The 13,432-nt window shown below is 36.7% G+C and overlaps 2 protein-coding genes across 2 annotated transcripts; one reads left to right on the forward strand and one right to left on the reverse strand.

Moving 5' to 3' along the window:
- Positions 1 to 1,921: 1,921 nt before the first annotated feature.
- On the forward strand, positions 1,922 to 2,748 carry LOC103997089 (ubiquitin-ribosomal protein eS31 fusion protein). The gene has a single exon (XM_009418233.3). It carries the CDS (start codon positions 2,004 to 2,006, stop codon positions 2,475 to 2,477), a length of 474 nt encoding a protein of 157 aa, XP_009416508.1. The 5' UTR covers positions 1,922 to 2,003; the 3' UTR covers positions 2,478 to 2,748.
- Positions 2,749 to 6,098: 3,350 nt separating this feature from the next.
- Positions 6,099 to 12,005, reverse strand: LOC135585461 (YTH domain-containing protein ECT4-like). Its single transcript, XM_065137036.1, has 8 exons — positions 11,768 to 12,005; positions 11,071 to 11,134; positions 10,644 to 10,791; positions 10,475 to 10,548; positions 9,882 to 10,391; positions 9,120 to 9,677; positions 8,804 to 9,016; positions 6,099 to 7,526 (listed from the first exon to the last, which is right to left on the reverse strand). Exons 2-8 carry the CDS (start codon positions 11,110 to 11,112, stop codon positions 6,474 to 6,476), a joined length of 2,598 nt encoding a protein of 865 aa, XP_064993108.1. The 5' UTR covers positions 11,113 to 11,134; positions 11,768 to 12,005; the 3' UTR covers positions 6,099 to 6,473.
- Positions 12,006 to 13,432: the final 1,427 nt, after the last annotated feature.

A 13,432-nucleotide genomic window follows, 5' to 3' on the forward strand; every position in this document is an offset into this window, starting at 1 on the left:
CAAATCTTCTTCGACAGATGGATTGCGTTGGGGTGTGGAGGAATCTTAACCCTTTTCTCATGCTTTTTTAACCCATGACTTTGCAGTTGATAGAATCCTGAGGAGGTTGGCCCATGCTCTAGACATGTCCTCATCCTTTCACAGAGAGCAGACACTGACATAATATTGTGATTAAAAGACAGCTACTAAGAAGAAGAAGAAGAAGAAGAAGAAGAAGAAGAAGAGATGATTTAGGCTTCATCTGGAATTTCCTTGATTCAAGACCAGAACCATCTTGGTAGACCTCTGCATGCTTGCTTCTGTGATCGGCGAGGACTATGAGAATACAAGTGGCATTTACTTGCACCAACTGCTACCAGTTGAGCTTTTATATGATATTCTAGTACTATAATCTTTTACGATGTAATCAAAGAAAGTTATATGCTGATTTCTCAGAGATATCCAGTGCAGTGTTAAGATTGTTCAAGTAAGTCAAAGTGGATCACCCACCTCCACCAACTCCCATTTGTTCCAGGATTCTTGGTACAGCAGATCTGAGAACTTCTTATCAACTACTTAAGCAGAGAAGTTTTCGTATAAGAATAAGTTTGTGAGATTGTTTAACTTATCGATGTATCGTTTTATTATACATGTTTTGCTTAAGTCATACAACAATCTTATGTATTCGTTCATAAAAATTAATCTTAATGAAACCTCTTATAGTTTCTTAGCATATACAAAAAAGAAAACGGGTTAGAGAAAACATGATCCACAAGCAATTATTTCAATAAACACCTAATACAAATTATAAATATACTTTATGAATGATCGTATAATAAATAGTCTAAAATGATTCACTATAGATTGAGATCCCAACGAGTATCTACATGATATAATCTTTATTTATAAGTCTAAGATGATCATCAAAAAAAAAAAAAAAAAAAGGACTACTAAACCTACTATCAACTCTTTACATTCTATACATGAGTATTACTTCAAACATATCGTTTACAGATTTATTCATGACAGCTTGTATCAATTTACTAATACGTATAGTTTATATACAACGATACGCTATAATATGATGAACGTTGATTTAATATTTTGAAATTTTACAATGCTGTGTTGCATGTATTTTTATGCTGTCATGTAATTAAGTTATGTCAAAGGAATTCCTCTATTATCTGTATTTATACAACCAAAACTACCTTGTGTGTTTAAAATATGCTCTCTCTAACGTTTAATTTAATCTCTATCAGTTTAATTTAATCTTGAGCCAAGAGATCTATGGTGTGTGATTGATCCCTCTAACGTTTAAGTTGAGTTCGAAGTAAAAAATAAAATTATGAATAAATAATAATTGAATTTGATAATAACAAATTGAGTTCGAAGCATATTTTACTGTATGATTAAAATATATATTTTTAATGGATCTTCGGTTCGAATAATCACCAAACTGCCATCAGCATTATCATTTTGTAAAGGAGATAACCCACTAGCAAATCTCACAGGATATAAATGAAATGGCAATCGAGCAAGCCAAATGCAAACACTTCAATACTCCCAAAAAGACCATTCTTTTACTCTAACAATGCCTGTCCTATTCTCGAGGAATATTTCTTGGAAGCTAAAATATATGAATGAAAATTCTTATCTTGATTAGCTTCAAACCTAATTATGTAGATTTAAGCTTTGGTTGCTAAGCAAATTGGGTTAGGTTTTAATTCTTTTTATGGTCAGCTTAATTTTTTTAAGATATAATTAAGTAGCTTCTTTTTGGTCACATACGATGTACCGCCTGACCACCTTACAGTCTCCCCAACACCTTATCTTTGTTTGCATATCAACGGTCACGATCAACCGAACCAACATATTACGATCCTCCCGCGTAGTAGTACACCAAAAGAACCGGTATATATATACCCTTTATTCTAACACGAAACCCTAATTTTTCTCAGCGCCGAGGGCAAGCGATAACCTTAGCGACGAAAGCGGCGGCGTCACCAGCACTTACCGCCGGGAAGATGCAGATCTTCGTGAAGACCCTCACCGGGAAGACGATCACCCTCGAGGTGGAGTCTTCGGACACCATCGACAACGTCAAGGCGAAGATCCAGGACAAGGAGGGGATCCCGCCGGACCAGCAGCGCCTCATATTTGCCGGGAAGCAGCTCGAGGACGGGCGTACCCTCGCAGACTACAACATCCAGAAGGAGTCCACCCTCCACCTCGTCCTCCGCCTTCGTGGCGGCGCCAAGAAGCGCAAGAAGAAGACCTACACGAAGCCCAAGAAGATCAAGCACAAGAAGAAGAAGGTCAAGCTCGCCGTGCTCCAGTTCTACAAGGTTGACGACGCGACCGGCAAGGTCACCAGGCTGCGGAAGGAGTGCCCCAACGCCGAGTGCGGCGCTGGCACCTTCATGGCCAACCACTTTGACCGCCATTACTGCGGCAAGTGCGGCCTCACCTACGTGTACCAGAAGGCGCAAGGTGAGTGAGCGTTAGCTCCTCTTGATCGAAGCTTATCTAAATCGACGGAAAGAAAAGATGCTTTTAGCTAGTTTAAGTTTTTCCTTATGTTTAGCTTATGTTTTGAGGACAAAATAATGAGGGCCATCGTGATTATTAAATGTTACTTTTAAGAAGTTACTATTAGTTCGACGGATGTTCATTAATTGCCAATCTTTGTTACTGGAAGAGACCTTTTTGGTTTACAGTTGATTGCTTGTTATTGATAATGCTATCTTGTTTGGAGTTGTTTAGAGCGCATTATACTCTTGTTTTTCATGGGATTGATTGAATGATTAATTATATGATAATTTTTTGGATGTTGCTATAGCTTGTTCCTAACTTTAAACGAATTATAAATTTGAGCTATCAGTATGACTAATACCTATCATTTATTCTTTAGACAGTGTTTTGGTTCTTGTCATATATATACTTTTACGATGTTTGCATAATAATTACAGACTGGAAACGAATGCATTTAGTGTTTCTTCATAAAATCATTTATTTATGTTTATGGTTAACAATGTTAAACTTTTTAGGTCGTATCTAAGGTTTAATATTTACCTCACACTGGTCTTCTCTGTCTTTCATTTGTGTCATCTCTGTATCTTCTTAATTGGGACTAACATGTTTTATCTATCAATTATCTAACCTTCCGTGTAAACAACTTTTTGCCTAGATCCCAGAGGGAACTTTTACATGAAAGTTAGATGATGCTTCTATCTTTGTTCTCGAATAATTTCTCATAACCAAAATTTATGTTTCTTTCTCTTATTTCCTCAGATTTTAACATCTTAAGTATTTATATCTCCACTGGAGCTGTATCTGTATCTTTCAATGGGGAAAAACGAAGCCCAGGGTTTTGAAAATGTAGAAACACTCTTTTTGTGGATACTTCATTTGTGCCCGACTGCCTTCAAATTATAATTGTCGAATGAGTGTTATGAATAAGATCTATGGATTTTGTTTGGGGCAAGGAAGTGTGTAGGCTTTAAGTTATAGTATGGTGTTCCAATTGTTAGTTCTTTTCCCTACATATCGTTCTCTTTCTTTCATTTCTTTGTTCTCGTGTGGCGATGAGGGTCATGATTGAACTTACCATGAGAACATTTATCATGCTTCTTGTAGAAAGTTGATTAATTGATTATTTAGATGTTTTCTATAGATTTCATAAAATATCTTGTGGCCCTGATTTGTCATTAGATAATAGTGCTGCAAACCTCTAGGCCCTATATTCAGATCTATGTTCATGATGAAGCCTTTCTGAACTTGTTCATCATCTTTAATAGTGGCATTGGCAAACCGATAGGAATTAATCTGTACAAATATTTGTTTGTAAAATGTTGAAATTTGTATATCTGTAGTATCAGATTTGATCCGAGCTGTTGAGTTTTCAGACCTTAACTATTTAGCAATTGACGCCTGGTTCCCTAACACCTATGCAGTGCAGCAGGGAGGAATATGGTTCTTAGTCCGACAAAGTGTCTTGATTTGGGGCTTGTCTTAATGTAGGTGAATGTAGCACACCCCTTTACACATAGTGGAAATTCCTCACCTAATATCCATGGTTGCGAGAGAAATAGTTACATCATTTACTTGAAACCAGTTACCTTCTGGATCATGGAAACGCAGCTCGAGTCTTGTCCGGCTCTCTCTCTCTCACCTTGAATCAATTTCTGAATGAAATTTTAATTTCTTGGAAAATTGGTATCCAGAATTCTTTGATTGCCCTCCCGGTCTTCAGCTCTGTCACAGTAGGTCTGTACTTCCTATTGGAATAATCGCTTTGCAGTAGATTGCTGTACTTCCTATTGGAATAATCGCTTTGCAGTTGATTGCTGGTTTTTTTTTCTATTACAAGGGAGCACATTATACCGAAGCTGTGCTTCCAAAATCCTGATAACATTTCTTCCCTTGGCCTGTTTAGATTTTTTTAGATTTGGCTGCGCTCTACCTATCAGGTCTTTCCGGTGATGGAATACGTTTTTGTTTCCGATACATCTTTGACTTGCAATGTTTTTATTTTTTTTCCCGATGCTTTTGGAACTTGTTTCAAGAGAGTTTTTCTTTTCATATTCCAGTTACAGGATGTTAATTTAACATTGACAGAGGCTCATGGTTTCTTGGACATATCTTAATATGTATGATATGTGGTTGACAGGTTGTGTTAATTAACCTAACTACATCTTTTATTTCGTGTACTTGGGACTTGAAACAGAAATCTCGTTGATTACTTGCGCAGCTTGAATTTTGTGTTAATTAACAATTTTGTGTTAATTAACCTAACCTAACTACACATTAGCAACTCCAGCATCTTAATTGTGAGCCATTGTTATTGATTCGTTTTATGATCACGCTTTACACAGTATTTTTTTAATGCTCAACTATCTGCCCCTGTTGAGGTTCATTTTATATGGGAGTGTTTGCAACAAGGTATTGTGTGACCTCTGTAACCCTACGAAACTACTAACCCTATCGGCTGGAGAGGTTCATTTCAGAAAATGCATGCTTTTAATGTTGTCGTTTACAAAGTACAAGTCATAATACTCCAAAGGTTCATATTGCACAATCAGAACAAATTTATGTTATTTATTATAATGTCGTTGGTTTTATTAGAAAAAAATATGAAAATAAAAAAAAAATAATTTTAATATTTTAATTATATTTTTGATTGTGGTCAACGACAATGTTGTTGTGGGTCATGGATAGTTGAGGCAACAGAAGAGAAGGAAAAGTATGATCGGTGCTTGGCATCTATGTTGACGATGCAGATGTTGAACAATGAAAGGATCGCAACGAAAGGATCGTTTGGCATTTGCATCTGTGTTGGCCTTGTAATCAGAAATTAATAAAATATATTTTTTTATTGATAAAATAGGCTCTGATGGTGTAATCAGAAAATGATAAAATATATATTTTATTGATAAAATCAATGATATTAAAATGAATGAAATCAGAAGTTTTACTTTGATAATTATAAAATTTAATATAAATTTTTTAAATATAAAAATTGAAATATTAAAGAGGTTTAACTATAGGGATTAATTTATAATTAACCCGTACAATCATCGTATTGGTACTAATTCTTAGATTCACTTGTGCACTGTCAAAAATTGGTAAAATGGAACACAATAGCAAGCAGAAAGAAAGATTGATGAGACGCAAGAATGATGACGAGTTCATGAGATCCTAGATTATTCAGATAAATGGTGCAACCGATTATGTTATCCATAAAAATGAAATATCGGTACAGCAAAATGTGCGGAGAAAACCAGTTTGGTCGCATGAACAACCTTTATTTTGCTATCATAATAGACCTATAGTTGTAATATGTCAACCAAAGAGCCTTACAATTGGAATGTGAAGCTCATAGCAGCACCGTCGTAAACTTGACCGAGCATGAGAAAGTGTCGGACTCGTATCAGAGTTGTTGAAACCTGAAAGCCAATTATACGCAATAGTAGTCAGAGAGCATCCTTGACAAAACCTTTATTATACAGTGCACATATATATATATATATATATATATATGATCATCTGAAGCTTGTTTACAGTGGCAGATCAAGTGTTTGTAACATACGACAGTTAGAATGGAGGCTATGCAGAGGAACTGAGACACTATAATTCACCCCACTATATTGGATCTGTATTCAATTGTCGATGTCATATGAAAGGAGAAAAGAGTTACAACTTTGTAAGACTTCAGAACAAGATTTCATCAACAGTTGGAAAAAGAATCCCCAACCCCTAACCATTTCACCAAAACAGCTGAGGGTAACAAAAAAAAGCAATGAAATGCAAATGGACCCCACCACAGCAAATCAAAGCCCTGGCGGAGTTGACTGATGCTAAAAAAAAAACTCCTAGATGTTGGATCACCTTTGCATAATCAAGAGTCACACAGATTGATGAAAAGCCTCATTCACTGCCAATAAGACCACGCAAACTAAGAGCAAAATGGATGAGCATGATTATCTAAACCACTGTCATTTCTTTGGCTGCTGACTGTCAGCCTTCTTGCTAGGCTTTGGTCCTTTAGAATCAGTAGGTAAAGTCCCTACACTCATAACCATAGAAGATTCACCAAGATCCTTAACTTTGATTGGCACTGAACCAACCTTAACAAAATCGGGGGAAATGACCTCTGGCTCCATGGTGCCTGGGCTTTTGGCTGCCCTAAGCTTTGGACCAAGAGAAGGTGCACCAGCTTTTGAGACAACATTAGTACCCTTGTGATCTGTGGCAGTGGAAGATTCCGAGGCAAGCTGTGTTTTTTCCTTGAACTGTTCCCCACCAGGGCCTCCCTTACCTACACCATTCACATCCTTGGCCCTGGCGGGGTTCCCATCTGATTTTGGAGGCTGACTAATTTTCCATTTTGACTGCTTTCCATCCGCTTGTGGAGGAACTTCGAGACTTGGTGGTTCTATTTCTGCTTTTGGTAGCTGATTCATCACAAGACTAGACTCTTTTCCATCAGATTTTGGAGGACGATTTGCAGGTCTTGACTTGGTATCTGCATTTGGAGGCTGAACCACTTTATTTGGTTGAACTCCATTTGCTATAGGAGGTGGGTCTTTTGTGTCGGTCAAACATTTCCCATCTGCATTGGTAGATAAGCTAATAGCAACACTCGACTGTTTCCCATCCGTTTTCTGAGACTGACCAACTGCGACACCTGAATGTTCTCCGACTACTTTTGAAGGCCTAGAATTTGTATCATCTTGCAGTTTCTCCTTATATTTTGAAGACTGTTCTGATTCACTAATAGTCTGATGTCCGACTGCTTGGGCAATCTTTCCTGTACCGCTAGGTTGATTTCCATCTTCTCCTGAAGGCTGTCCAGCTTTGTCAGCAGGTCCACTAACAGAAACAAATGCAGGTACATAAGTATTGTAGCTGCTCCCAAGATGCCTAAATTTGTCTTCAAGCATCTTCTTCTGCCGCTCTTCGTAGAACATAAAGTCATCAAGTATTGATGTCTTCAGCAGGCTAGTCTTAAAAATTTTCAGCATATCGATGCCTGCGCTGTATGGAATCTGTGAATAAGCCATATCAGTAATCTCATATGATCAATGTAATGGCATATAATTAAATGAAAGAAATAGATTCTACAAGGCATACTATAAAACCGCTTAAATATTAGTCCAAGAAGAAAAAAAAATCTATTGCTGAAAGAAATCTATTATGTGATACATACTCTATAACCACCTATACACTTTCTCTAGAAGGACAAAAAAATTGTACCATAATTCTACATCACATAAAGTGAAATCAAATATACCCTAATAGAGAGTAAAAGTGCTGCGAGTATCTGGCAAAGTGTGCAATTCATTGTCGTCTAATCAATCATTGGTCAAAAAAGAACTAAGAAAAATTAAATGACAATAAGTTAAGCATTGAAAAAAGTAAGATTGAACACACGAGACAGGTAGTTTTCACAAAGAAATAACATACAGAAATTTCAAATAAGCATTGAGTGCAACCAAAACTGCCGCCTAACAAGGAATGATAACTCTTCTTTCAAGGGCAAGAAGCAAGCACTATGAGTGTAATTATATCATTGCTTAACTATATATCTTTTGCAAAAGGCTATGCTTAAAATGTAAACTAAGCAAAGAGTTCATCAACAAAAAATCGAAAGTGAATAACCTGTATCATATATGAGAACATTGCCCAGAAGAATGTGCAAGAAAAGCCAAAAAAGGGGGTCCAATTGTGTATGTGCGAGTAGCATCAAAAACCATACCTGACCATAAGAAGTCCTAAACTTGGTAAAGAGGAAGAAGGCCTGTCTTACAGGACATGATTACCTCTATTCAATTTTCACTTCTACTCCACCCAAAATTATAATTGTTCAATTGTATTCTACCCGTTATAGATCATACTTCAGAAGAAAGGAAAACATTTAAGAAGCACTAAAGACACAATTGGCACATGAACATCCTTCACTTAGAGATCCTATGCTTCTTCTAAACATGATAAACTGATTTGGAAGGCCATTTCACTTATGGATAATTATGTCATAATTCCGCTTAATGGAAACTAGTTCATGATAATGTGATAAACTTTTGATTTCACAGCAATGGGAATATAAAAAAACATAAATGATAACACAAAAATGAATTTTACAAGGAAAATACACCGCAACAGATGCATATGCAAGTTCTTCAAATATTATAACTCATGAACACACACCCATAACTTCGATAAAATTCTACTAAAGCATCTTCCTAGCAGATACAAATCCTGAAAAGGTTATCATGTTACATAGAATGGAAGTTACCAACCAAGAAAAACAAACTGCTTCTCGTACCTCTTGTGTGTCTCTGCTATTAGTTACAGGCTTATTTTCGTTGTTCTCTAATATGATGTGTCGGAGGCTAGAATTTGGCACATCTTTGATTATGTGCCACTTCACAGGGAAGCTGCCAGACCACTTATCTTGCTGCCAAAAATTCATATCCTTGTCAAAATCAACAGGGCCAACCATCTCAGCAAGGCCACAAAACTGCCCACTTGCATTGACCTGCACATGAATTTATGTCTGATAAAAAACATGTCATCCTATAATCTGCAAAAAGGTAAAGATCAACTCAAAAGTGCAATTGTTGAAAAGACAAATCACTCACAGAAAAGAAAAGAAAGACGGGGCACTTTCTTGGCCTGCCTACAGATTTGCTTTGTGCATCTTCATAGGCCCCATCAAGTCTTCTGTTCCCATTATGAGTGCTTGACCATACATTATACTTGATACTCTTATGCACATCATCCTCGCTGTAAGATTTAATTACAAAGAACCTTGCATCTGGATAGTCAACAGGGAAATCATCCTTATTATAGTGGTCAGGGTCAATAATAATGCATCCTCCTTGACCATCACTAGCACTTTTTTGGATCGATTCAGATGACTCAAGACCTGATAAAGACAACTGATCCTTAGGCCTGTTTGTTCTTGGTCCCTTATTCTGTTCAGCTAAAACATCTGGGTTTCTGCCAGCATCAATAGCAATGCCTTGAAACTGTGGTCCTCGTCTCTGCTCATCCCAACCAGTCAACCCAAGAACATTGGACCCACGATTTGTTAAGCCACTGTTGGATGGTGCAGCAACTTTTACATAATTCTGGATGGAAGGAACCCTTCCATGTGAAAACTGATATGTAGATTGCATCAGATCGGGTCCTACACCCTAAAAGACAAACACGATGATACACAAGTCATGTTTTAGAACATCCAAGCATCAAGTGATCAACGGGCAGAGCACAATTAGTAACCAGAAAAGTGAACTGAGAAGGGCTATAAACCACAAATGCACACAAAGAAATAGGTGCCACAACTAAGAAGATTTGATAGAAAATACAACATTTCAAAATACAAACAGCATTAATTATACCTGATGCCCATGAGTGCCACTACCATACATCACAGCTTCCTGCAATGCAAACTGATTGCTTGGTGGAATGTTGATTTGTAACCCTTCAAATGGTTTGGCTGCAGCTTGATTCTTATGTGATGGGTGAGATTCATCTGACATGACGAATGGAGTCATAGAAGCTGCTAGTCGAGAAGAGGCAGCTGCACTGACAGATGCTTGTGGAGGTGTATTTTTGACACCTGCATTAACAGGTCTAGTAGCAATTGCGCCAGCACCAAGAAAGGTGGGATCAACAGTGTTATTAGTCATAAAATCTGGACTAGGTTGTACGATAACTGGAATATAAGCAGGTGAAGAAATAGGAGGCCTGTATGAAGGAATGTTCAAATACTGTTGAGCTCCTACATATGGGCCATCTAGACCTGTGACAGCACTGGGTACGTAAGGAGTACACTGGTTAAAGGGAGACTGAGCATATCCGTAGCCTGGTGTGTAATACACATAAGGAACATTTTCAGCTTGAAGACCCTGCAAGAAAAAGAAAAAATTTTACCAATGGCACTAACAAAAAAATCATTTGCTATCATCAAATTACTTAAATTCAGATGTACCATGTAATGCATATCATGACCATCTAACCCAAAAATACTATGGTGGTCACCCCATTCACCAGGTGATTCATATCCTGGATAAATATAGTAAACAAATTAGAAATAGCATGCCTAAAGTTCTTTAATTGCCTTATATTTACGCATGTAAAACCAGCAAACTGAAACTTACCTGTACAAAGATAACCATAACTGTCGGCAGCAGAATAGCTCAGTCCTTGGTCAAAAATATATTCTGGTGGCAGTTGGTTACCCATAAGCTCAATCCCAACCGGAGGAGGAACGATAGCCATATTTGGTATAGACCCAACACCAGACATCTGAAATTAAAATGAGAGAATAAGTCCTCGTTTGAAATGAAATCCACATAAACTATAAGTGTTGTACCATTATGATCTCCATAGAATAAGAATTAGATCTTATAAATGCCACCTCAAAAGAACCGCTCACAGACAATGACAACAGTGTAATCACACATGAAATTGCCTAGTGTAAGCCACAACTTCAATGGGCAGGAAAAATGCAATGTTTGATCATCCAATTTGATGCAAGTGTGACAGGATAAACAACAAATGCTAGCTATCAAACCACAAGAATACCATGTATGTCTCTGCAGTTCCAGGTTCAGAACCAGTACGCATCTTCTCTCCAGAACAGCCACCCCTGCAAAGAGCAAAATAGGAAAAAAAATGAATGAAAATACATCCATCAATGGTACCAAGTGTGTCAAAATACCCCAAGATCAAGTACACTACACTAATACACTTAAGAACGGGCACCAAAATGCCAAGATGCAATGTGAAAATCCTATTATATATCATAAATTAACCACGTAAGGTATCGTATGTCCAATCGTGAACAATTTTGGGTGCTAGAGAAGGCCCCATCTGATCCAGATGAATGAAGCACAACAACAGGAGAGATCAATCGGTCAATAGGAGGTGCACGAAGATACAAGAAATTCAAAAAAAAGGAAAGAAAGACATTTTGACTTCGAAATGATATTGGCATGTTAATTTCACCAGACGCAGTCTCCCATTAACCAAGACATAAACTTAACAGGTAAAAAATTGAGCCAATTAAACGCACACAAGCAACTTAAAACAAGTTCTAGAGAGATTCCTATCATAGCGCAACAGAGGAAAAAAATCTATCGAAGTTGGTAAAGAACTAGAAAACCCTACAAAATCTTACAAAGAAGTCCAAGAACTCCCATCGAGACAGGCCTAATAAGATCAAAGCTAGGACTTGAAGATTACCGCAGACTAGGAAGAAGAGGAAAAGAAGGGGGCTTACACGAGACGGAAATGGAAACCAATCTCAAGCCATCCGCGACCGGGCGAGCACCGGAAGAGGGAGGAGGAGAGGGGCGACAATCGAAGAGAGGAATTTTTCGACACGCGCAGCGATCGCCGGCACCATAATTCGGTCCAATTCTCGTGCAGAGAAGCGCCTCGCAGAAACCCTAACCCTAGCGAGAGGGCTCCCAACAAAGCTAAATAACAAGCAGCGTTACGAGAGAGAGAACGAGGACGAGATTCCCAAACGAGGAAGGCGTTGCCAAGAGGGTATTCCACAACGATTGAATGACGTAAATATCCCCGTTTCTGCTTCCTTTCATCATTGATTGATGTGTGGTTGAGGTGCGAATAGATCGCACGATTAGGGGCAACGATGGAAACATACCAATAATAAACCAAAATGGAAGGTTCTTCGTGATCGAAGATATCATCAGTGATGAAACGAATATCAAAGCATGATTACATGCTCTAAAGCATGATAAAGATACCTTTATATTTTTGGATATATATAAGTTATATTTGGAAGGTATTCTTTTGATAAGAAAGCTCGAATTAGAATTGATGTATGAAATGACATAATTATCCCGCTCTTTCCCTTCGTTTCATCAGGGATTGATATTAAGCACTTAGTTGCAAATGTTTTGCCCAATGAGGGGTAAGGATGGAATCATGACAAGAATAAAAACAGAATAAGAAGCTTTTCGTGATCAAAACCACCATCTAGATGGAAACGAATGTTAAAGCATTATAACAAACTGTAGACATGATGACGCTACCTGTGAAACTTTTGGATCTATGATGATATTTTTTATGAGATTAAAGCTTTAAACAAGCAATATAAGTAAGAGATGAAGAATATATATATATGTATACACATATATACATATACATATATATGTATATATATATACATATATATACATATACATGTATATATATACATACATATATATATACATACATATATACACACACACACATATATATATATATATATATATATATATATATATACACACTATATATATATATATTTATCATTGAATTTGATTATTTGACTATCATGCATATACCAAATTTCTAAGTAAAATTTGTTCAAGTGAAAGGTAGAAATATGCATAAATACCAATCCAAATTAAATTTTAGGTGAATGTAAATGTGACATATGAATCTAGAATCACGTGAGATAATTAATTAAAATTTTAAATTCAATATCATTTTTGAATAAAATAATTTTTAAAAGAATTTGTAAAATGGGAAGATAAACAAAAAATATATGCATAAATGAATCAATAAAATACTATTTTATACTAATTATTGCTATATTTTAAAATGTTTTCACGTTTTCTTATAATACATAATCATTAATTAAATCAAATTAGATATCAAATATCTATGAAAAAATAATGACATTTAATATAATCCCTGTCATGTTGTTGTAATTCATAGACAAAATTAATTTGGAATTTCCAAATAGGAATCAGAATCCAAACACTGGTCTCCTTAATCTATCAAGCCATCTGTAATCTACTTGTATCATGATCCAGATGATCTCACTTTGAGATCCGTGTCGAGCATGATGGAGGGTAGTTTGGTTATTCTGTTGTAACCATAAGGTCATTTAATTATCTGATCGGGTGCAAGAAAGAGGGTTTCGATG

The sequence above is a fragment of the Musa acuminata genome, chromosome BXJ3-1, assembly GCF_036884655.1.
Source record: "Musa acuminata AAA Group cultivar baxijiao chromosome BXJ3-1, Cavendish_Baxijiao_AAA, whole genome shotgun sequence".
In the NCBI taxonomy this organism is placed as follows: domain Eukaryota; kingdom Viridiplantae; phylum Streptophyta; class Magnoliopsida; order Zingiberales; family Musaceae; genus Musa; species Musa acuminata.